The sequence below is a fragment of the Miniopterus natalensis genome, chromosome 4 (assembly GCF_054644295.1).
Source record: "Miniopterus natalensis isolate mMinNat1 chromosome 4, mMinNat1.hap1, whole genome shotgun sequence".
In the NCBI taxonomy this organism is placed as follows: domain Eukaryota; kingdom Metazoa; phylum Chordata; class Mammalia; order Chiroptera; family Miniopteridae; genus Miniopterus; species Miniopterus natalensis.
Window position 1 is genome coordinate 84,654,997 of NC_142084.1, and position 26,405 is coordinate 84,681,401.

Genomic DNA, 26,405 nt, shown 5'->3' on the forward strand with positions numbered 1-26,405 from the left:
GTAGCCTAGCCAAGCTGTATAAACCACACATGTTGTCCAGGAGGAAGTTGTGCTCTCTGGCGTAGGGAAGTGAATAGGAGGGGGGAATGTGCCGGGCTAGGACCCATTCTCCCCTTTCAATGGTTCAGGTACCAGTCCACATATAGCGTGTCTCCATGGATGGGTCCCCCCATCTACATTAGAATGAAAGTATCCCACCAGAGACCAAGCAGTTCCTCCCCACCCAGGGATGTGAAGACTCATCCTGGGGGAAAATCTCATTGTAGCATCTACTAAATGGTCTTTGTTCCAGGGTCAACAGCGCTTGGTGCCCTCATTATCATAACTCCTTGGTCCATGGCAAGTTTAGGGCCTACTGCTGTGTCCTTTGTTTTTCACACCTTTATTGTATTCTAACACAAAGAAAGAACCAAATTCTGATTTTGCACCAGTTTACTTTTGATATTTAAACCCACTTCATTAGCCCTGGTCTGGTAGCTCCATTGGTTGGAGAGTCGTCCCCATACACCAAAGTTGTGGGTTCTATCCCTGTCGGGGCACATACAAGAACCAACCAATGAAAGCATAAATAAGTGGAACAGCAAACGATGTTTCTCTCTCTCTCCAAAATCATAACAAAAAATAAAAATAAATAAATAATCCACTTAATTAAATCTATTCTAATCTTAGAATGTTTAACCAGATCAGGGCAATGGGCCTTTACCAGGGGCCAGCACATAGCAGCAAGCAAGGAAGGGGTGCTGGTTTATGTCAGAATGAACCTCAATTATCATCAGACAGTCTCTAATGGGGGGTTGTGGAAAGCAACCTCCAGTGGGGGCCAAGTCCAGCTCGTGGGACAAACAGTGACCACATCAAGAAACAGTCTCCTCCACACTTGGGTTCAGATGGCAGCTCTGCCATTTAGGAAGCTGGGTGCCTGAGCTACTAAGTAGATCCAAGCTCTGATTGCCTCATTCATAGAACAGCACTAACGAAACTTTATCTATCTTCTCCCTTAAAGGATTGCTGCAATGAACAAAAAGGCTGTGGGTGAACTCTGAAAACTAAACCTAAATCTGCATGAGTACTGTAGCCAGGGTTTCTGGAGAACTAACTGTGTTGCAGGCTCTGTGCATTTTACATTCACAGGACCCCTTAGGCAGGTACTGTTATTAACCCATTCTTGGAGGAGGAAGCTGAGGCTTGGAAAGGTTAAGCGAGCCTAGATTCCTGACAAGGTCTTCTGACTCCTGCTCTTAATCATTCAACCACACAAGCACACATAAGCCTGCCTAGTGCTCCATTAATTCCCCTTCTGGTCTAAAGATGGAGTAAATTCCTCCCAGGGAGGCACTGATTCTCCATTTCTAGAGGTCTTGTAGCCCAGGAGAGGCTTCACGGAGACGTGGGTGATGGCCTTGGCACCCTGTGGCAATGGGTCCTGTGCTGTCCAGGAATGAGAGCCCCGGACTCCAGCAGCCTCTGCACTTGGAAGAAAACTAAGGCCTAACGCTACAGACTGGCAGCCCAAAGACTCTATTTGGCCTACAGAAGTACTTTGTACAATGTTTAAAATTTTGCTTCTTGCCCTCGCAAGTTTGGCTCAGTGGTTAGAGCATCGTACTGAGGACTGAAGAGTCTAGGTTCAATTCTGGCCAAGGGCTCGATCCCCAGCCTTGGTCCGGGCACATGCGGAAGGCAACCAATTGATGTGTCCCTTTTATATCGATGTCTCTCTCTCTCTCTCTCTCTATCCCCCTTCTACTCTCTCTGAAAAACAATGGAAAAAGTATACTCAGGTAAGAATTTTAAAAAACACACCAAAAAGACTTATTTCTTGCCCAGGGGTAAGAATTTAAAAAAACACACCAAAAAGACTTATTTCTTGCCCGGGCAGTGTAGCTCAGTGGTTGAGCATCAACCCAGGAACCAAGAGGTCACTGGTTTGATTCCCGATCAGGGCACATGCGCCGGTTTTGGGCTAGATCCCCTGTAGGGGGCGTGCAGGAGGCAGCCGATGGATGATGTTTCTCTCTTATTAATATTTCTATCTCTCTATCCCTCTTCATTCCTCTCTCTCTAAAAATCAATAAAAACATTAAAAAATAAAATTTATTTCCTAATTAATGGCCATCAATTAAAAATCCAGAGAGCCCAAGTAAGAACTTAGCTGTTCAGCTTTCTATGAAATGAAATTAGATGGCAATACATGGCCCATGACCACCCTATACCCTTAGAGTGTGTTCTTTCTAGCAGATGCTGGCCCTAGCTCTGGCTGGGCGGCTTCACTGTCTAAAGTTGGCCTCGGTTGGAGGAGGCCCTTGCCTTAGACCTTACCCTGCCTCCTTGAATACAAACTCCCTCCAGTCACTGGTCTTCACCCAGGCTGTCCCCTGGTCTATGTGGTGAAATTCGCCTCTTCCATAAAATGAAGGGGTTGGACTACATGATCTTTCATAGCTCTTCTAGCATTATGCTATCCACTTGAATAGCATAATCAGTTCTACCAAGAAATAAGCACATTTCTGCCTATCTGCTTTCCCTTCATGCTTCGTCTTCATATACTTAGAATGGATACTATTGACCTCACCTCAAGTACCACCAAAGGCTGGGAGACAAATTCTGAAATGCCTCACATAGAAGTAGATCATGCTTTATTTGGGAGGCAAAAGGTTTTATGACTAGTTTTTTTATACTCTGAGACTCTGCCAAGCCCATTAGGTCAGTGAGAAGGATTTTCTAATTTAATTCAATTCTTCCACAGTTTTTACTATTATATAAAGGCTAACAAATATACTAAGGGTGAAAATGTCCAAGATTGTACAATTGGGCAGATGCAGGTAACATAAGCATTTAACTGATAAAATTGGGCAGAATGATATAAACAGCAAATACAATTAGACCTGTATCACTCCCCCCCCCCCCCCCCCTTAAAATCCTCCCATGGCTCTTTCAGGAGAAAAATAAATTTTAAAAAATCATGACTTCTAACCTAAATTCAAAGGCCCAGTGATCTGGCTCCAGCCTACCTCTCAGATTTTTCTACTGCTCTCTCCTCTGCCCCAGGGCTCCAGCCACCCCCAGTTATTTCAAATGCATCTCTATTTTAGGACCTTTCTGGGCAGTGTTCTCTGCCTAGATCCCCATTCCTTTAGATGACCATTTCCAGACTTCTCCTTTTCATTCTGACCTCTGCTTCAATGTCACCTTCTCAGACATTACTCAAGTTCCGCTATCTAAAGTGGCCAACCACTCCTCTGTATCACTCTGATTTCTACACTGCGTATGTTACTGTGTTTCCTGTGATGTGTGTGTGATGTGATGTGATGTGTGTGTTGTCCATCTCTCCCAGAACTTTCTGTGATGATGGAGTTATTCTATATGGGTGTCGGGCAAGCACTTAAAATGTGGCTAGTGTGAATGAGGAAGTTACATTTTTTTCATTTAATTTTATTTTAATTAATTTAAATTTAGGAAGCATGAGATCTTTCTCCCCAGCATCTGTTGTCAGTTTGGCTCAAATAAACACTTATAAAAATTTAGATAAATTAATTTTAATTTAAATAGACATATGGCAAGAAAATAAAATAAATTTAAAATAAAAAAGATTTTAAAAAACGGGAAAAGAAGAAAAAATAGCCATACTGGCTATTGTGTTGCACAGCACTGGGTGCTAGACCATAAACCCCTTAAGGCAGAGCTCCTCCCTTTCCTTCTCTGCTCTATCCCTGAAACCCTGGAAAGGACCTGAGAAGTAATGATTGATTGAAAAAACTAATGGAAACCCAAAGGCATGGGGAGAGATCCTTCATTGACTCAAGGAGGTTTTGAGTGGGATGGGGGGGATGAGATGATATCTTTAAAAATGTGACATGTTGCCCAGCCAGTGTGGCTCAGCGGTTGAGCATCGACCCATGAACCTGGAGATGACTGTTCAATTCCCAGTCAGGGCACATGCCAGGGTTTCGGGGTCAATCCCCTGTGGGGGGTGTGCAGGAGGCAGCCGGTTGATGATTCTTTCTCATCGTTGATGTTTCTGCTTCTCTCTCCCTCTCCCTTCCTCTCTCTGAAATCAATAAAAACATATTTTTTTTAAAAAGTGACATAAAGTTCACAGTTGGAGCATGAGGAAAGGGGCAGAGGGTGTTTTAAGAAGGGGAAATAAAGAGTGAGAACCAAGGCAGGGACACAGAACCAAAGTCCTGCAATGTGAGTCACTGTACATTCCATAGGATGGAATTTTCTGGCACGCCCATCTCCATGAGGCCCTCCATTGTGTCCTAAAGGCTCCCAAACAGAACAATGGATTTTTTTTAAAACTTGAGCTATCCAACCTCCATAAATTCCTACTCTTTAGAGTCAACTCCATGACCCCTTGAAGGATACGTCCAGTTAAGGGATAAGGCTCGGGCACCGAACATGAATTTCCAGATGCTTGCTGCACATGAAAAGGCACATGCTTGCAAGCACAGAGGTGACCGGAGCAGATTTACTTTTCAGAAGGAGCACTGCTAGGCTGAGGGCATGAAAACCGGTTGGGAGACTGCAGTATTTCAAGACAGAAGACGGGGTAGCAGTGGAGATGATCAGTGAACAAGGCTCTCAATGTTCAGAAAGTAGAGCAAACAGGGTTACTGCAGGGTGTGAGCAGAACCCTAAAGATGGGTCCAAGGAATTTGGGCCTGAGCAACAGAAAGGACTGGATGTGCCCCTAACTTAGACAGGGAAAGCTGCATGTAACTCAGGTTTGAAAGGAAATATCATGGATTTCAAACATGTTGCGTTTGAGATGTCTCAGACACACAATGTTAGACTGTTAGAGTTCAGAAAATAGGTCTGAGCTAAAGGAACTATTTGGCAGTCATTGGCTTAGAAATGGCATTTTAGTCATGAACCTTGAGATGCTCAAGGGAATGCCTGTGGTAAAATAGGAGGCTCCGGGGCCTTTCACAAAAGGTTGAGACGGCAGAGGCAACAATACACAAATAGAAGCAAACCAAGGAAGTAGCAGGAGAAAAAAATAAATAAATTGCATCCTGGAGGTCAAGTGAAACAAATGCATCAATGAAGAGGCAATGATCATCAATCAAATGTGACAAAGGCAAGGGATGAGATGTCTATAGGACTGAGCCACGTGGAGAGCACTAATGACCTTGACAATAGCAGTTTCAGTGAGTGATTGTACACTTGCCCTGTGGACATTTGAGAAAACCGTTTACAGGGAAAGGGAAAATTGGGAGAGAATTGCAGACAAGGAACTCTTTTAAAAAATTTTGCAGCCAAAATAAAAAAAGGAAGGGGAATTTAGGGAGTAGGGTCAAGAGGAAGATTTATTAAAATGCTAAAAATAACAGCATATTTGTATAATCTGGAAATGACTGAGAGATGGAAGAAAAATTGATTCGAGAGGAAAACTTGGGGGAGCAATGGAGGGATAGAATCTAGTGCCAAATTAGGGGATTCCAAGTAGACGTGACCAGGAGAGCGAATGGACCAGGGAGGAATGCATGACTTCCTGGCAGCACTAAGGCGCCACTGGAGGCAAGTGTCATGAAAGCGAGACCAGCCTACAAGGCTGATGTTAGCCTCCAGTGACCTGTAGCCACAGGCTGTGAGGAAGGAGTAGGGAAATCAGAACCTAAGGAGAGCTCACTTTTTAATCATCTTGGGTATCTGTAAATAATCCAATCAAGCTTCTCCCACACCTTAAAAGCATACAGTGGTTTCCCAATGTCAAAATCTAAACTCTAAAAGCTGCCCATCCTCTCAAGCTGATGATGCCCTGTGGAACTCAAGGGCATTTCGGAGACGGTGTGGGCTCCAGCAAGGTGAGGGGTTGGGTGGGGTCTCAAGGAGAAGCCAGAGCGGGGCAGACAGTGTTAGCCAGGTTCATGGGGAGGGAGAGATTGTGTGCCTGCCTGCTCAGGCGAGCGAGATGGGAGGAGAGTTCAACAAAGGAGCAGCAGCACCCATCAGAGCTGCTGTCCCCTGAGAGAGCTCCGGCCAATCCCCGCCTCTCCAGCCTTTGCCCTAAAGTTAGTCAATTCAGTTCCTTCCCTTATGTCCCAGCACTTCTGGAACTGCTGCCTCGGTGCTGGAGCTTAGAGCGAGTGAGTTTGTGCCCAACCCTGTAAGTAGAGAGTCTTGGACTCCCACAGCCCTTCCTTAACCTCAGGCGTAATCCCCGCGGGTGCTCAGAACTGGATGCTATAGGGCCTCGTCTTCCCATGCTGCGGAGCCGGGTGCGGGGCTCAGACCTCTAGGTTATCAGGGGGGACCTCTGAAGCCCAGCTATCCCTCCCATTCAGTAATCGCCATATGGGGGATGTGGGGCCTACCCAGACCACACATCCATTCCTCCTACCTGTCTCAACATGTCTCCTTGTTTCTAATCTTAGAGGATGTCTGTTCAGCTAGTCTTCAGGTGGTTCTCAACGACCTCTGTGCTAGAATTTCCATGTGTTCCTGGAAAGAGGCGAGTTTAGATTTACATACTCAGCCACCTTGACTCCACCACCCCCCTCAAATTTTTTTTGCTCTATCATCATTGTCCTAATTTCTATTGGCTCAGTCATCGTTGGTCTAATATGCCATGTAACACTCAGAAATTCCAAGCAGCAAAGTTCTGATTTTTCTCTTAAGCATAAATTTAAAGAGGATTGTGCTTACTGGCGAGTTAGGTTTCCAGCTCCTCTGGTGGCTGTCACTGATCCTTCCCCCAAAGATTTTAATGGAAGAAGGCAAGAATGGAAATTCTTTATCACTTTGCCACACCTTGACATGAGGACATTGGGAGGTGTCTTTGAAAGTCTTAACTTCTCCAGTCTGCCACAATCTTCTTGCTGAATTTATCCACTTACTAATTTAAATAGATTATAAGGAGATCCTAGTGGACTGGAGCAGTATTTGTTCTCTGCTAGGCTGTTTTTAAGATTCAGCACAGAGCTTGATTTTAGGTCAGACTGGACCCGAAAGACCATGAAAATCTTGAGACTGCTTATGCATGAAGGGATCTTAAACTACCTGGGGCCCACTCCTCAACTTATAGTGAATAAACCGAGGGCCAAAGAGAGGACTAGAGGGTGGGACCCGTAGAAGACACCCTGTGGGGCAGACACAGAAGAGAAAGCCTAGGGTGCCTACTCCTATACAACTGTTCTTGTCCCTCAACAAACATTATTTCACCAAATAGTCATCGAGCACCCCCGCTAAGCAATGGAACATCCTACGCATAAAAAGAAAAAAATGGCAAACCCTATAGCCTTTAGCCTCGAAAGTTTAGGAAAACAAGCTGCCACCTTTAATAAAAATTGTAGAGCTACAATGTGCCCCAGTATAATCGATATACATCTTTCAGGTGGTTTTGAACTGTGTATGACAAAGATGTCAGAAAACTAGATGTGAACTGAGCTCAAGCTCACAGAGCTGGAGGATATTACTTTTGTACAACAGGATGTTTCCTCAAAATTATGCTATTACGGTTATGTTTTCCTCACTGAAACCAAAATAATGGGTGTTGTCTACTTAAAAACATTGGCGACATTGCATATTTGCTTTTGGACTGACACTTTCACTCGTAACCAGTGTGCCTTGTTGCATTGTCACATGATGGTAAGACATTTCCTCCGCATCAGTTTCAGGGAAGACGGCTAAGTCACAGAGACTTTATAGCACTGGGCTTTTACCAGATAGATTTAGGGTAGTCTTCTAAAGGATTCTAATCCTCCCAAACTAAAACCTCTGCAGGACCTGGGCACCAAACTGAAATTCCTGTACTAGTAGCAATTACTTAAAATGTACATTGAGCTCTGTCTAAACCCTTGCCAAGGCACTGTATTAGTGGAAGGCTCTGGGATTTTAAATGATTTCAGCAAAACCCTCTGCTTGTAAATACACATTGACAAAGAATATGGATATTCTGGTCTTGGCCGGGTGCTCAGTTGGTTATATTGTAACCCTGATACACCACGATTATGGGTTCAATCCCCACATACAAGAATCAACCAATGAATGCATAAATAAGTGGAACAGCAAATTGATGTTTCCTTCTCTCTTTCTCTTTCTCTCTCTCCCTTTCACCCTTTCTCTCTCTCTAAAAAATCAATAAAGAAAAAAAAGTTGATATTTTATTGGGACACTCACATGGAACTATGAGAAAAATAAGTGAGAAAAAACAATTCACACAACAATCTATTCCATAGGACCCTATTTTTGTAAAAACACTGGGACCAAATGACAGCATACTTATATGCCTATGTCCCTGTATGGAAAAGTAATTGGGAAAGGCCTTTGTGGATAGCCAGCAGACTGTTCAGTGTCCTCTCTGGTAGGTCAGATGAGACAAAGGGATCTTTCAGTTTAAGGCTTTTTATTTATGTACTTATTTAAATTTTTTTATGGCTTTATTGATTTCAGAGAGAGGAAGGGAGAGGGAGAGAGAGAGAGAAACATCAATAATGAGAGTCATTGACTGGCTGCCTCCTGCACACCCCCTGTTGGGGATTGAGCCCGCAACCTGGGCATGTGCCTTAACCAGGAATCGAACCTCGATCTCCTGAATTCTAGGTTGATGCTCAACCACTGAGTCACGCCCGGCCGGGCAGTTTAAGGCTTTGTATGCATCATGTGAGTATTTTTACAAGAAAGTAACACTGTGCTGCTTATATAATGTATGTAAAATGTTTTAACTAATGAAAAACACCCAAAAAAACAAACAAACAAACAAGCCCCAAAACTGTGTTCTTACAAAAGTGGAATTCTGCCTGGCCCATGTGGCTCAGTGGTTGAGCATCAGCCTAGGATCCAGGAGATCAAGGTTTGATTCCAGGTCAGGGCACATGCCCAGGTTGTAGGCTTGATCCCCAGCAGGGGACATGCAGGAGGCAGCTGATCATTGACTTTCATCACTGATGTTTCGATCTCTCTCTCCCTCTCCCTTCCTCTCTCTGAAATCAATAAAATACTGTGTGTTTTTAAAAATTGGAATTCTACATTCATGTGACATATTTTTTGCAGCCTAATGACAACCATCCTTTTCTTTATCCCAGGTAAAGGGAAAAGAAAGCCACTAGAATTGACTAAGGCTACATTCAGACATCACCAAGTCTCCAGAAAGATGGAAGATTATGAAATAATGCTTGAATTCACATACAAGTGCTTACACTACAAAGCAGTTTTTCCACAAAGTAGAAAGTACATCAGTTCGCTGAATATTTATTTAGGTGTCTTCTGTTAGAATCTATGTATCACTTCATCCAGTTCATATGTATTGAACACCTGCTGCGTGGCAGTCCTTATTCTATGACAGTCGCTAGGAATTTTACAGACATAAGTTAAGGAAGTGGTAAAGACAAGGATTGGCATTTCCAGGAAAAAGAAAACCAAAGACATCACCAAAAAATGCTTTTCTGCATCATTCAGAATCTAGCTCAGCAGTTGAGCGTCAACCTATGATCCAGGAGATTAAGGTTTGATTCCTGGTCAGGGCATATGCCCGGGTTGTGGGCTCCATCCTCGGTGTGCAGGAGGCAACTGATCAATGACTCTCTCATCACTGATGTTTCTGTCTCTCTCTCCCTCTCCCTTCCTCTCTCTGAAATCAATAAAGATATATTAAAATAAAATAAAATCTCACTGCTTCCTCTGGGAAAAGAGTCACATCATAAGCAGAAGGAATTTGAATAAGAATTCAGAAAAACAAAATCACTACTATGAGTGATTTTAGTATTAATCATGTACTAAATGAGTAACTTGGAATGTCCTTTATAACTGCAGTGACTATAACTGAGAAAAGATGCCGAGGATCCAGAAGCCTGGAACTGACATTTCTGACTCACACTGCTCTCTGCACAGGTTCCCAGTGAAAATCGGCCAAAACCTGAGCCCTCCTTAAGCTTGAGAATCATTTACCCTAACAGTCCAGCTGCCCAACCCTTTCCCCACTTCCCATGAGTCCCAGAAAAGGTTGATGAAAAAAATTTTTAAATTAAAACTCTAGGGCATCTCTACTTTTCTCCAGAAAGATCCACACTTTCTCAATAGAAATCTGGAGACAAATTAATGCGTTTTAGTTTAATTTCTTGAGTTTAACTTTAAGTTATAATAAAATTTAAATTCAAATGGGAATAGGCATGCAGGGATATCCCAAAATCAATTGCAGGCACATCTTGGAGATATTGTGGGTTCAGTTCCAGGCCACTGAGTCAGTGGAGGGCCCTGCCTTCAATTTGTAAAAAGAAAAACAAACCCAAAACTCCACACGGGTAAAGCACCATACAGCAAAGTGCAATAAAACAGAAACCACTTGGAATTTCTGCTACTGAAATTTCAAACCTAGAAAAAGTAAGACAGATAAAAACACAGTAAGACCTTACTGTTTCCATCTAAAAAAGATAACGGGATCCGTCTTTTCATAGCCTGTGAGTATTTTAGGTAGAATTCTGGGGTGGGGTGGGGGGGGAGGGATCTCTAAGGTGCTTCTATAAACAAAAAACATATTTAATCTTACTACACTTTTTAATGAAGTTATCACTTGTCATCTCCAGGGCACTTGTAGGAACTTTTCATTCCCCTTTCTGCCATCTGTCCCATTCCAAATAATCGATGTAAGGATGGACCTACTCTGAAAACCAGGGTTCCATCCTAGCTTGCAGCCACACTCTACTGCCGGCCTTGACCTTAAGGTAACCGGTCCCAGTCTTCATTGCTTTCTGTGAAGGGGAGGGCAGACAGGAAAACATTGCAATAATGCTTAAATCTTATCTTTTTATTACAAAAGACAACGGAGATCATCAAACACTTACAGAAGCATGTAAAAGTGAAAGTCTATCTCTTGACATTTGCCCCCACGAGATGACCATATTAATTTGGGTATATTCTTCCAGATTCTTATTAAGATAAAGAAAAAATATGCATCAACTATATATACTATTCTAGAACTTTTTTTTAACTTAGCAATATAGCATCCTCCTCTGACAAGGAACATAAGCTTGGGCAGAGTGAAGATTTTCTCTGCTTCCTCACTGTTCTACTCCTAGGGACTAACACAGTGCCTGACAAAGTGGATGCCAATAAATGTTCACAGAATGAATGGATGGGACGAATACTCCTGCCTGTCAGACTACAAGTTCTAAGGCATCAGAAATGTGTCTATTTGGTCTCTCTCTCGCTGGTCTCAGCATCAGATTACCTGGCACATAGTAAACACTAATAAATATTTATTAAATTGGCAAAACATCTCAATGATGAAACCACCCAGTTCTCTTTACCTGCACCCGTGTTCTCATGGGCCACAATCATCAACTAGTCCCCTATTGATGGAAAAAGTCTCTTGCAAACATCATTGCAATGATAATCCGTGCATACATACACTTGTTTAAAGATTTTTATAGGATAAGATTCTTCTTTGGAGGGGAAGCACTGATCTGGTCCAAAAGTGTCCTGAGTCCCCTCCCTCCAGGTGACCAGCATCCAGGGCATGCAGCACAGCAGCAGCTGGTCTTCACCCAGGGAGGGGCAGTTTCCAGGCCGTGGCAGGTGCACATTGTCCACTGACTCCTCGTGCGCTGAGGGGGGCTCAGCAGAAGGGGGGAAACGGACAAGGGAGTAACAGGCTCCCAAGCGCCTGGCGTGGGGGATGCTGCAGAGAAACAAGAGCCGCTTTGCCTCCATAAGAGCATGTGTGGAGCTCAGGGGTGCTTGTGAGTTCTCCAAGAAGTGAGGTCACAAGGCTCTGTCTGTCCTGGCCAAGGGAAAGTCTTTCCAGAAAACCACCTGTCTGCGTATTTAATGTTTTCACTCCAAAGATATCTAGTAAGTTTCTATTATGCTGAGAGCAGAGGCAACAATAAGCAGGGCAGACCTGCTGTCCGCAGTCTGGGAGTGGAGCTGAGGGACCTGACGCTGACACATGCACGTCGCTGGAGCCCTGCGCTGTCTTTCCACAGGAACCGCAATTTGTGTCCCAGCCACTGCTGCTGCTTCTGTGAGAAATAGAGCCCCAGTTCTCTCCACGAATGCAGAAGTTGGTCAGAGACGTTTCCCTTTGAGAGCACCCCAAGCAGAACTGGCCAACACACACCGAGCGGGTTTCCTTTTCCCCCAGGAGCTCCTGCCGCCCCCCAGCTAGCTGGGCCGCCCTCGGCCCTGGAAGGGGGAGCTGTGCACTGGCTTCTACTGCTGGAGCGTCTTCATTCAAAGAGGCAGAAACCTGGAGACTCAAAGGAAACCTCCAAGACCATCTCACCCACTCCAGCAATTCCTTAACCCTTTATGAGCCCCAGCTCTCTGAAAATCAGTGGCCCCTTTTGACTTTCTGTACCAAACAAGACATGCACGTATCTCAGCATGAAATTTCCTTGTGTCAGAAGCTTCGTGGATCCATCACGGGACTGAAATTCCTGGAATTCAGGAGACCCCGTATTCAGAATTCCTACGGACATAGGAGCTCACTTCCATGCTAATGCCCGGTTAGCAGTCTCCGAGCCGAGGGGCCTGTTGGCTGGGATGCAGAGGTAAGGCTGTAGCGAGTCTGTGCTGGGCAGGTTCAGTCCTCACGTGAGCTGCTATCTTCAGAAAATGGGAAGAGACTGCCGGGGAGCGGTGGGCAGAACCTTAAAGGCAACCAGCTGACACATCTGATAGTTTTCAAAGACGACAACACGAGCTCAGAAATGAAGCTGCATCTGATGGCACCGAAGGATGACAAGCTAGAGGCGGTCAGGGTTGCTGCTCACTGCTGACGTAGCAGTAATACTCAGAGGGGTCCTCCACTTCATATGCGTTCTCCTCAATTGTATAGATGTTTTCCTTGGAGCGCATCCCCCCTGCCACAGTATTTTCTAACCCTGACGGAGGGAGGTTGGCCAAAGTGATGAGGCTGTGGAAATAAAATGTTGCAGTTGAGGTAAGCATTTCCCAGGAGACGCGGAAAAAAGAGAACAGGCCTTGCTGAAGAGGCACAGACCAAATGCAGTACTCACGTGATGCTTGACTGGGTCCTGACTAGGGGGAAAGACATGGAATAGAATAATGTGAGGAACATTAGGACTATTGGAATTACTCTTAATTTTCTTAGGTATAAAAATGGCATTGTGCGATCTAAGGAAACACTCTTATCCTCAGGGGGGTACAGACCAAAGTCCAGGACGTGTCAAGATGTCTGAAACGTCCTCAAAATGCTTCCAAAATTAAAAACTGTGTGTATATATAATTACAGCAAACATATGAAAAAGTTAAATTACACATCTTGGTGAAGAATTCTATTGTTCCTTGAACTATTATTTCAGTTCTTCTGGGGGCTGGAACAGTTTCAAAAAACAAAAAAGAAATGAAGATGCTATGTATCCAATAGATTTGAGTTTGAGTTCTGACTCTGTCACTAACCGGACATACAATCCTGGGTGAGCTGGGTTTAGTTTTCTATCCATTTCTCAGGCAGTGTTGTGTGCTGCACACGGCTCTGTGCAGCGAGAGACACAGCAGTGAGTATAGCACACAAATCCCATGAAGGCTACACAGTAGTCAACTTTGTGTCTCACGATCCTCATCTGTAAAATTGGAATAATTAGCGCTCTATCTCACCAGGCTGCGAGAAGGAGCATTTATTCATTCAATAATCAGATATTTATTAAGTGCCTACTAAGTGTCAGGTGCTGTGCTAGAGGATACGGTTGTTAATGTGGCAGTCGAGTTCCTTATTTTCTATGGAGCTTAGCATTACAGGAAGAGATGAGCATTGACCAAATGATGTCACAAATAATGAATTAATGCATGTAAATGTCACCTCTGACTGTTATCACATTCCAGGTTTCAGCTCTAAAAAAGCATAGTGACAGGTAATCTAAAACCATTGATAAATATGTAGCTTGACCTTTTTTGACTTCTGACTACTTACAGCAGACTATTTTGTCTTCATGGGTCTATTGTCTCTACTTAGTCTAAAATTATTACGGTTTAGGTAGTATTCAATGGACAGAGTCATTTTTTCTTGAAATATACTGCATTCTACCAATGCACCAAATGCTGCTAAAATGCAGTAAAAGTTATGAGAGCTATATGTATTTGGCTTTGGGGTGTATGCATGTGTGTGTACAGATGTATGTGCATATAGTCAGGAATGGAGACTAAGACTGAAATAAAAGGACCAGTAGTTCTCAACCCTATTTGCACCTTAGTATCACTTGGGAAGCTTTAAAAAAACACCTATGCTTAGGCCTCACCCCTAAAGATTCTCATTTATTTGCTCTGGGGTTGACAACAGGCTGTGTAAGCGATTCTATTAGGTCACCAGAGTAAAGAACACCTGGGCTGGGCTATACAAGCCCTGAGAGCAGATGCTGGGTTTCTTGTTCGCTTCTGGAACCCAGAGCCCAGACTGGAGCCTGGATGTAGTAAATGCTCAATCAGCTGAAGGGTCAGCTGACTGAAAAGTCTCATTAACATAGAAATAAATAAGCACTTCCTATCATGGGGAGATAAATTCTATACCTTAACTTTAAGACTAAGGAGACTAGAGGGATCAGGAAGTAAATGAGCAGCATGTTTGCATTTCATTAATCTAGGCCTTAAGCAACAAAGAAGTATAAGATTAGATCCCAAAGTCCCAGGGCAGGACTTCCAAGAGCAAAGATCAAAGCCATATTAGTGTAGGAACCTCCAAGATTCCCGCTTTCCCCTACCCCACCCCTTATTCTTACCTTGAATTCTGTAACTTCTCTTTCCTATGAGAATGCCCTAGGTATAAAAAGGGAAGAAAAGTCCATTAAAATTGCTTTCATAAATAAATAAAATGGGCTCACTGAAGGTGAAGATTTTTATAGGAAATCTGGTCTCCCCTTAGATTGAATGAAATCCAACTACCCACATGTTCCTTGGTTTATTACACGAACTATGCTAGGAAATAATAAAAAAGCATTATCATATTTAACAAATATGTAGAACACCTACTATGTGTACAGTGGGTGGTATGCTAAGCACCAAGGACACAAAGGTGAATTATGAGCCCTGACTTTGTGAAGCTTGTGCTCTACTAAGGGAGCCATTTTACAAAAATTAATAACAAAATAATTTAAAATAGTAATAACAATGATTTCTCGTTGTAATGTGATATAAAGGAAATCAACAATGTACTAAAACTAGCAACAGAAATGGTGGTCAGGAAAGCGCTCTCAGAAAAGATGACCTTTAAGGTCAACTCTGAAAGAAGTCAGGAAGGAGCCAGAAGGAGCATTCCAGGCAGAGAAAGCCCCTGATAAAGAGGAAGGTGAGGCCTGAAACTGCAAATATGGTCGGAATAAGAGAGCAACCCAACATAAGGTCTGAGAGGTAGACTAGAGCTAGGTCCCATAGGACCTTCTAAGTCACAATCAAGGGTTTAAATTTTATTCTGAGACCTGTAAGAAGTAACAAAGTGCACAAATATGATGTGATTGGGCTTAAGAAGATCACTTAGGCTGCTATGAGAAAGTCAGATTAAAAGGGGGTATAAAAAAGTGAGGAGGTGAGTAGAGATGATGGTGCCTCAGAGCAAGGTGGTAGCAAGGGTTACGCAGATTAGTGAATGGATTTTAGATAGATTTTGGAGAGAGATTCAGGAACTGCACTTGGATTGTGTAGTAGGAGTAAGGAAAGAGAAGATTCAAAGACGGCTTCTGGCTTTCTGGCTTAAGAAACCAGATGGATGGCAGCGTAACCCAATGATGGGAGGGACTAGGGAGGGAGATTGCACTCTGGGAAGGTACAATACAGACTGTAGAGTTTCACTGGACGTGTTAGATGTGGGGGACATCTAAGTGGAAGTATCCATTGGACAAACACTCTGAGAGTTGGAGAGAGATACTAAGGGTGACATTTAAGTCTCTGGAAACACAGGTCTTCACGTAGAGCTGTAGAGAGAGGGAAATTGCCAGCCCTGAGGGATCTCAACATCTATAAGTCATGCCGAAGAGGAAATAAAAAAGCTGAAAAGGAATGGCCAATGAAGTAGGAGAGTGGTGTTTCAGAAGCCAAGAGAAGGAAGCCTCTTTGAATGAGAGTCAGCTTGAATATTGCTGAAAGACTGACTACATTGAAGATAGAGGCATCCATTGCATTTAGCAAAAGGGAGGTCATTGGTGGGCCTGACTGGCCCATTTCCATGGTGCTCTGGGGGCAGAAGCTGGATGGTGGGTTGACAAGGGCAGGGGCGAGAGAAGTAGGAACAGCCCCTCTGAGAATACGGCTGGGAGGGAGAAATGGGAGTAGCTGGAGAGAATGTGTAAACCAGAACATGATTTTATATTAATGAAAATAGCATAAATGGAAAGCGTGAGACAATTCTAGAAAACGGGCAGAAAGGAGGAATGAAGTCTTGGCTAAGGCAAAGCGGATGGAACAGGCCTTTTATACTTCATCAATTGAGTGAGAAATAAGGGAGGTTTGAAGGACAGGGAGGCTGGATGTTCACCTCAGAGAGTGCGCTAGAAAGGTATAGGATTGCTGGGCATTACTGGGTGCCTATACTTGGCTTTGATGTCATGATTTCCAAACCTGCCACCTTGGTTGTAAGATTTTCTTGAGCAACTGCTAGGGAAGATATTGCAAATCAGACAGGACTTCCCCATCTTTCTTCTAAGTAGCTATGATTTTGGTGATATACACAGGTGTGGGCAAAAATAGGTTTACATTTTGAGTGCACAAAACACAGAGTTTATTCTTGTATTATTATATATGCTTGTATTATATGTTTTTCCATACGAACAACTGTAACCCTACTTTTGTCCACCCCTCTGTGTGTGTGTATGTGCGAGTACAAAACATCAGGCTTCCCCCCCTCGTTACCCTCCCTTCAAACCCCTTTACACATGCTAGAACAGGCCCTAACATCCAGGCCTTGGCAGAACTCAAAAAGGTAGTGTTATCATTGCTTCTTAACCCATAGACTTCATATTCATGTGATCAATTCACAAACTCCGCTGCTACCTTTGATAAACTCTGGTAAGTGTAGGTGGATTTGGTTTTTTCTCTCCACATTTCATTTAGCAATAATGGCAGAATAACAAAATAGTGAGGAGTGGGAGAGCCCTGGTTTCAAATCCCGTACCTAGCAATTAACTGTGTGACTTGGAGTATGCTACATAAGCTTTCAGAACGCTGGTTCTCCACCTGGTGAATTAGAATAATATTAGTACCTTTCTCAGTAGAGGAGTTGTAAGGGTTTAACGCACATAAAGCACTTGACAGCTTCTAGCCACACACTTAGGGTGATGAATTCATCCTAGTTTTCTCTGGACTGTCCCTGTTTTAGCACTGAAAGAGCCACATCTTAGGAACTCCCTTAAGTCTTGGACAAATCTGGGAGGTTGGTCACCCTACACACAGTCCATGTTTGTGTATTAGTAAGAAAGGCTTCTAGAACGCACTAAGCCCTGTGGTATAAGACCTTGGCCTCTGCCGTCAAAGAGCAGAGAATGTATCACAAATGTACAAGTGTGTGAGCCTTTGGGGCTGATGGAAGTGTTTGGGTCTTGATCATGGTCATAGTTTCCCATTGAAATTCACCAAGTTGAATACACTTTAAATACGAGATTTATTGTATATAAATCATCCTTTAATAACATTTTTCTAAATAAAGATAAGTAACTTAGAGAAAAATGTGTGTGCTGAGTGCCATGGTAGAGGAAAACACTACTCTGCAGTCCTGGCCATGACCCAGTATTAACAGGACCTGATACCTTACCCTAAAGATCTATAGGCCTGGGAAATAAAGAAGAAAAACTCATAGAAGGGACGGATTTTCATTGTTGTGCTTCCTAATAAACCTAGACATATTCATGAATTAAAAAGTTTAATTTTTTTAACAAAAGATAAAAGAAAGGTCCTGGAATCAGCTTGCCTGAATTTGAACTCCAGCTTTGCCACTTACTGATTGTGAAATCTTGGGAAAGTGGCTCACTCTCTCTAAGCTCTACTCTTCTCTGCTGTAAAATGGGAATAACAATCCTACCTACCTTATAAAATGAGATTTTGATGAAAGGTATGTAAAACATTTAGCACAATGCCTGCCTGTTACATGGTAACCGTTGAATATAGGTTAGCTATTATTTTGCTAATAGCTAATGGAATAGCTAATGGTTTGGAAAGACTAAAGGGGTTTAGTCTAATCATCTTTAGGTATGAGTATAAACTTATATTTCTATCTAGGTTTATGTTGGTTCCTATTTAGCGGTTCCTTACCAGAGGGAAAGACATACAACATCAAATGACTTACATTTGAGAATTAAAGCTCCAAAGATAAGAACCAGAGCCAGCCCAGCAGAGATCCCTGCTCCAATGTAGATGCTTATCCTGGTGGTCGCACCAGAGTCTTGTAACTCATCAGCCAGTGTGGATATTTGCTATGGAAACACAAACAGAATTTCAACATGTGGCCAGAAATTGGTTGTATGCTCAGTCATTTTCATTACTTGTGCGCTGGACCATCCCTTTTACAGAATCACAGGAGTACAGAAACCTTGAAACCATCCTAGAGCTGTTGCCTTCTAGACAAGCCTAAAAACACCCAAAGAAAAGGAGTAGTTTAATCTTTGGAGCTCATAGGGGAATAAAATTTGCCCTCCTGTGCTGTGTAAGAGGAACTCTTAGTAAATGGACCCCCCTCTCCAACAAAAAAAAATGGGCTTGAGAGTAGAGTCCTCTTCATTCAAGATCCCCTTGTGTTCCCATAAAGTTTCAGAGTGGTCTAAATGTGGTATCTTGCAGTGAAACTGCAATTTTCACAAAAATACTATGACTTAAAAGCCAGGCAGTCCTGGGTTCAAATCCAAGCTCTGTCACCAAGAGCTGAGCCATCTTGTAGAGTTATTGGTAAAATTAAGTGACAAAAAATATAAAATGCTTCGCATTGGGCCTGATACATGATAAATGCTTAATAATAGCTATTGCTGCCCTAGCTGGTTTGGCTCAGTGGTTAGAGCATCAGACCTTGGACTGAAGAGTCCCAGGTTGACTCCCAGCCAAGGACACATACCTTGGTTACAGGCTCCATCCCCAGCCCCAGTTGGGGCACATTTGGGAGGCAACCAATCAGTGTGTCTCTCTCACATCGATGTTTCTCTCTCTCTCCCAACTCTCTCTGAAAAGCAATGGAAAAAATATCCTCAGTTGAGGATTAAAAATAATAATAATAGCTATTGCTAATGCTGTCATTAACTTGATTTTTTGATAACAGAGCCACACAGAAAATCCTCCCCTTCTAAAATTTCAGTCCATGTCCCCCTTTAAAACCAACATTAGTGAACACTTTAAAATATAAAGAAGTCGAGGAAATTAAAATTTCCATTTATTCAATAAGCATTTACTGCTGGAGAGCTGTATACAAGGTATTATGCATCAAGCATTATGGGTGCAGAGAGGTACTTGAAGGCAGTCCTTGATCACAAAGAGGGGAGGGACAAATACAAAATGCTGAGCCTCAGTGGTGAACACACAAGTAAGAGACTGAGACAAATGAATGAGGACCCCTAGCTAAGTCCTGGAAGAATTTTTACATTGCTCAAGGTTTGCTTTCTAGAGGATTTCCCTTTTACACTAAGAAGGCGGGGGACACTAAAATCATTGTTAATTGTAATACTGCTTTATTCTAGTTACATATATAAATTCCCGGCTTAGAATATTTCTGACTGGTCTCTTGTCATACATAAATAAACAAATTTAAACAAAAAATAATCTTTTTTCAATTGGATTGCAATGGAAGCAAGAAAAACATGTTCTAGGGAGATGGAGGGCCTTAGAACTGTCCACAACGGTGTACAGCCGTGAACTTTGAGAAGAGGGACAGAATGCTAATGCTTCCTCCTTTTGGCTTTCCAGCTTTTCCTGTGAGCTGGGCACTTCACATGCATCACTGCATTCCATGCTTGCACCAGGCCCAAGTGCCAACAGTCAGAACCATTATCACCAACACGTTACGGCCAAGGATCTGAAACTGAGGAAGACTGGGCATTTTCCCCAAGGAAAGTGTGGACAGGAAGGAAGGCTAAGGCCATACTGTCTTTCCTCTGGGTTAAACTCAATGTTAACTCTCACACACACAAGTTACTTACAGTTTGATTTTTATCGTTGGGGGTCTCCAGAGTCTGTGTCTCTGCTGCAAGGAGGAAGAATAACCATTAGAAGAGTTAAAAATATTTTCTTTATCTGAATGAGTTTTTAAAAATCTTAAAGATGTCTATAATCCTGGTTGAAATTAATCCTCTCCATGCTCTGCACAATAATTAATTGGGAGGCCAACAAAATGTACTGAGCACTTACAAAACATCTTTAGGATTTTTTTACCCATGTAATGAACCCAGCTACTTATGTCCTGTGAAATGGAGATTTCTGCCAGAAGGCCTATGCTGAATTGTAGTTTGTGGTGTCCACTGGGCCCTAAAGGGGTGTGCAAAATTCCAACAATTATCAGTATAACACTTGGACAGGCATTATGTTGTAATTAGACTTCAACAGATAACAAAAGTTAATTTTCTTGAAAAAGTTTAGCATTTTCTCAATAAGGGAGAGACAGGGTATTTGGTTGCCTGAAAATGAAAATTAAAATAACTATAGCTACAATTTACCATGAGCAGGCACTGTGCTAAACTCTTGAAGTATCTCATTTGGCATTCAAATTAGCTATCCTAACCTTCTTCATTCATTCCTCTGTCAATGAACACCTAGGTTGCTCCCATATCTGGGCTACTGTAAATACAAGTATACACTTTTAACTCTGCTGCCTTCAACAAATTTCACATCGACATTGTCACTGCTATTAAGTGTGTCACATAGCCCAGCTGCCAGCCCATCTTCCTTCCTTTTTGTTTAAATACCCACTTGACAAACATGAACTACACATCTGCTCTGTCAGGCACAGGGGACAGAACAGTGAACAAGAGCGGCAAGGGCCCGGACCTTGTAGATCACGTCCTAAAGACGGTCAGCTTTGGGAAACAAAGCAAACCTGAGGTTCAAAGTCCTCCAGAGCTGAGGACTTACCGACTACCCAATCCTACCCTCATCAGGTAGAAGAGGGATTGCATTTGATCTGTATTCAAGGTGGATTCAGGAGCTTCCAGGATCCTTGGAACTCTTATTAAGGCTCCACTCCACTTTACAGCAAACATTCTGAATGGACCCACATTCCACGTTAAGGAAAAAGTATATATAACTACATATGAGTTGACTTGAGGGTAACTAACTGACATCATTAACCTATTATAGATATGCAATTAAATATCACTACTTTGAATTTTTTGTTTTATTTTCCTACTTTGAAGGCATTGCCTTTTTTTGTTTGTTTAAATATTTTCTTAGGTATTTGAAAAGCTCAGAGATTATAGGTACTGTGCCTATATTCCCTGCTGCAAGAGATGGCCCTATTTTTGTTGCCTAAAGGGAAGGAACAAACAAGTGAAACTTAAAGGAAGAAGACTTCTGTTTATGGTACAGGCAACTCTAAGGAAATGCACTTCCTCATGAAGAAGTGAACTGTGCATTCAGCGAATGCCTACTTGGTGGTGATGTTATAGAGAACACTGGAGTACAGGATAAGATGGTGGGATGAAATGGCCACTGAAGTCCCTTCTAGGTCTATGGTTATAGGATTTTAAAAAATTTAATAATAGCATACAATAAATATCTTGTATTACTTGATTAGCCCACAACGTGATCATCTCTTCCCACCATATTTCATTTCCTCACTAACTGCATAAGCAATGGTGGCTAACAATCACTAAAGGACCACCAAAGATTAAGCCTTTAGAGAGCTAAAGTTAATAACTATAATAATAACTAATTTTGAATGCTTTCTATGGGCCAGGTACTATGCTGAGATCTTTACATACACTATCACATTCAATCTTTACAACAATCCTATGAAGTAGGCACTGGAGAGGTGAGGAAATTGAGCCTCACAGAGTTTGAGCAACTTGACTGAGTTCACAAATCTAGTATGAAGAGCTGACATTAGAATCCATTCCATGCTAGGCAGTTAGACATCAGCAGAGCAAGGGCGATGAGCCAGGTATAGGTCATCAGGGTGGAAAGCCCCAGGTGCCTAGCAGTGGACAATTGTAGGGTGGGACCTTGCCCCAGGGTGGCCTCTCCTCCCTTACCATATGGTTGGCTGGTCCTGTGGTTTGAACCCCCTGACCTTTCCTCCCTAGAGATAACATCTAGGACTCAGATGTATTTCAGCTCTAGGCCCAGAACCCTGGCTCCGACCAATCTTAGTGGAGATCACAACCCTGAAAGGACACGCCTGGAAATCTGCTGAGTATTCTATTGACATCTTCCCCTGAGACCTCCCCTAAAATCTCCACCCTTAAAACCCCGTTAGGATGGAGGACCCAGGGCACTCCCTCCTGGGAGCATGCCCTCACCTTTCTCTTTCCCTTCCCCTTCCCCCCAGGCGAATTACCATTATCTCCCTTACTCCCAAGCTCCGAGGGCCCTTCCTTTACGTCTATAACTTGTATCCTCAGCCCATTTCTTCTACAAATTACTTTTTCTACCTCTGTGATTAACCAAATAAATGTTCTCTTACGGGTGGAGTCTTGGCTCTGAATTCTATCCTAGCCAGAATTCAAGTACCAAGGTTGCTGAACTCAGGTCTAGTGCAACACCACCAGTCTAACACCGGGTGCCCTTCCTGCCGCCTACAATTCTACCTATCACTGAAGCACTTATCGACAATCTCAGTCTGTCTCTGGTTCCTACTGGTAATGTTAACAATAACTAACATATATGGAGTATATACTATGATCAGACACTGGCTAAGCACTTTAGTCACATTTCTTACTTAAATCTCATAAAATGAAACTCATGAGATTTATCACATTAGGAAATGGGATGTACCTATTTTTAACTTCATTTTACGGAACAAAGAACTGAACTCCAGAGCTTAGGAGAGACCAGGTCTCTGAGAGAAAATATTTAAGATTAACCTTTCTGATCAATGTGACCAGAAATCTGCTTTTCTGACCCTACCTTCTCTTCCAGAGCAGCATGGACAAGGCCTTGTTGAATTACTTAAAGAATTCAGCTGCTTTTACTGAGATCAAAATCTGGCCCAGCCGGGCGTGGCTCAGCAGTTGAGCATTGACTTAGGTTCCAGGAGATCGCAGTTCGATTCCCAGTCAGAGCACATGCCTGGGTTGTGGGTTCAATCTCCAGTCGGGGGGCGTGCAGGAGGCAGCTGATCAATGATGACACATCATTGATGTTTCTCTCTCTCTCCTTCTCCCTTCCTCTCTCTGAAATCAATAAAGATATATTAAAAAAAAAAATCTGAGGAAGATACTGGGCTATATTCCAGTTAGAAGAGGTCCAGGAAATCACCTAATCCATCTCCAAACATGGACTGGGGCCAAGTCAAGATAAAATGTCACCAGTCCAGGAATAAGTTACAAAATAATAGTACAATGTAAAAAGTTTTCATTAATTAAATTTAATTCATTTAAAAGACTGTCCTTTTTTTGTAGTAATGGCAATATTAGATAGAAATTTTACTTTCCTTACTTGGCAAAATATGTAGATCAAAATTCTTTCAGGTGTGGATCAGGAATTTCACTCGGTCATGAAATCCAAAATTCTCTGGACTGAAGAGAAAGCTGAGATCCAAACAAGTGAAAGGCACTGGCCCTGGGCTAGGTTGTGATTACTGTAATCTAGATCCTAGGCCCAAGATCACTTTTCCCAGCACAGGTTTATGTCTACCACCTCCCTCACCTGAAATACTATCTCCTGTGCACAGAAACATTCATACGTCAGTTCTTAAACTATTTCCTCATTTTCCCCCACACTCAAAATCCTCTGAACTCAGAAACCACCTAAAGGCTTCCTCCTACATCCCCATGTGTCATTACCTGAGCCATGTTCCCAGGTGGTGAACATCCTTGGAAAGGCTGTAGTGGAGGCTCTCCATGGCGGCCAAACAGGGGTGACCTTGGCTAATGTCAGAAACAATGTAAGGACGAGGCTTCTCGGAGAGCAGAGAAGGCAACAAATCAACAGAAACACATGTTCAACCTTCAACCCCGGACACCTTCCTTGAGAGTATATCACACATTTAAAATGTTCCTTACACATTTTAAAAACTGTGTTACAGTCATCATTGTCACTGTCTAATTGTTAAAATACAACTAATAGCCACACGCTAAATGTTTTTCATAAAACATCTCCTAAAATCCTTCCAGTGGCCTCCATGGTAGGTATTATCACATTTGATAGAGAAGAGGTCACACAGTTTAAGTAACTTGTCCAACATTACACAGCTAGTAAGAGGCAGAGCTGGAGTTGAACTCAGCTCCATGAGCCACAAGTACGTGCTCTATAAATCTCAAAACATGCAAGTGCATGCATCCCCATTCACATGCACAGTCCAATGGGTCTCAGTCCTGGCTGCATGAGGGGAAAATCACATAGGGAAGACTTCGTAAAATCCCAGTGCACAGGCTCTACTACCTCCAGAGATGCTGGTTTCTCTGGTTTGTGGGTAGGGCTCAAGCATCTATAGTTATTAAACTGCTCCCCATGTAAATCTAATGAGCAGTGAGGGTCCCAACCACTGATCTAGGCCTTTCCTCCCAATTTATAGATCCTGCCCATAAATTTCAATATAGATGGAGAAATTAAACACGACTGGGCACTGCGTGTGGACCTGTGGGTCTTAGGGGCCCACCACTAGGGCTGTCACTGGGGAAGACAAAGTGAGAACAATTAGTATATTTAATGTGATCTGCAGGTGATTATTCATAAAGACACATGCAAAGGTCCACTCACCTGGTTCGATGTCCAACATCAGGTCTAATTTTTTATCATTCATTGGGCCTGGGAATTGGACGCGGCAGCAATAGGTCCCACTGTCAGCTAAAGTCACATTCTCTATGGTCAAGGACACATCTCCTTTGAGGACATTCCCCTTTAGTTGGTATCTGCTGGATATCTGGTATGTCAAGGCCCTTCCATCAGTTCTGAGCACAGTTCCGTGACATTCAAACACAGGACAGGGTCCCCTGCCCCAACACACAGGCACGAGATTCTTAGAGGAGGTTGGATTGTAGCGGCAGGGCAGGTAAGCATTCTGACCCACGTGGGCTATGTATGACCCTTCCGAAGACCCTGAATCAAGAGAAAACGAGAGCGAGATGCAGGCAGTGAGTGAGGCTGGTCCCCTTCAGAAGTGCAAGCAATGCCTTGTAAAGAAACCACTGCTGCTATTCTGTGCGGAGGAGGGTCCACCAGGGCAACGACTCTCAGATCTGAGGGGCATCTGAGTTCCTGGGAAGTCTGGTTAAAACACAGATGAGTGGGCTCATTTACTAGAACTACTGACTTACTACGTCTGGGGTGGGGCATAAAAATTTGTATTTCTAACAGGTTCCCTGGAATTGCTGATGTGGCTGTTCCTCAAACCTCACTTTGAGAACCAGTGCTCTGGGTAGCCCAGCCCTGTGAGCAATAGAGGGCAGGGCTGATGGAAATAGTCAGAAAATGAATCATTCACCCTGCCGGCATGGCTCAGAGGTTGAGCACAGACCTAGGATCCAGGAGATCGTGGTTCGATTCCCGGTTGGGTCACATGCCCGGGTTGCAGACTTGATCCCCAGTCAAGGGTGTGCAGGAGGCAGTCGATTAATGGTTCTCTCATCATTGATGTTTCTCTCTCTCTCTCCCTCTCCCTGCCTCTCTGAAACCAATAAAGATATATGATTTATTTAAAAATAAATCATTCATTGTCAGCCAGGAAAACATCTCAGTCATTGGGCTAGTTGTCTTCATCAACAAAGGACAGGTATCCTAACACAATTCTCTCTTTCTTTTTTTAATCTTCACCCAAGGATATTTTTTCCATTGCTTTTCAGAGAGAGTGGAAGGGAGAGAAAGAGAGAGAAACATTGATATGAGAGAGACACATTGATTCATTGCCTCCTGCATGCACCCCAACCAGGGCTGGGGATCGAGCCTGCAACTGCAGTATGTGCCCTTGGCCCTAATTGAACCCAGGACCCTTCAGTCTGCGGGGCGACACTCTAACCACCGAGGCAAACCGGCTAGGGCTCTTTTTTTTTTTTTTAAAGCACCAGGCACTTAATGAATAAAAATATTTGCCTGAATAAGAGGCTAATATATGGCTGTTTTTAGGTTTAAAATTAATTGCTTTTAAAAAAAATAGACATACACTGTAAAGCAGTGAAGCAGAACAAATGAGTATGGAAAGTCTAGTCTCTGTTCTTTCCCATTTCCCAGCTTCCGTTGCCAAAGTCTATATACATTAAGAAGCATCCATGTATTCCCACGCCCCGCAACATTAATAGACAAAAAGCCTACTATACGCATTGTTCCTTTCCTTTTTTTTTCAATTAGCATTATGCATTAGAGACCTTTCATATCATTCTGTTTAGTCAGCT

General features: G+C 42.9%; 1 protein-coding gene across 1 annotated transcript in view; it reads right to left on the bottom strand.

The window, feature by feature from the left end:
* Window positions 1-26,405, bottom strand: part of HAVCR2 (hepatitis A virus cellular receptor 2) — a gene marked incomplete at its 5' end in the record, with an annotated part of 35,660 nt that overhangs the window by 1,400 nt on the left and 7,855 nt on the right. Inside the window, 6 exons of the mRNA XM_087816189.1 lie at window positions 11,250-12,859; window positions 14,679-14,715; window positions 18,230-18,356; window positions 20,064-20,107; window positions 23,862-23,945; window positions 24,778-25,116. Of these exons, the coding sequence (XP_087672315.1) occupies window positions 12,700-12,859; window positions 14,679-14,715; window positions 18,230-18,356; window positions 20,064-20,107; window positions 23,862-23,945; window positions 24,778-25,116 (791 nt within the window). The remainder of the gene's footprint in view (window positions 1-11,249; window positions 12,860-14,678; window positions 14,716-18,229; window positions 18,357-20,063; window positions 20,108-23,861; window positions 23,946-24,777; window positions 25,117-26,405) is intronic.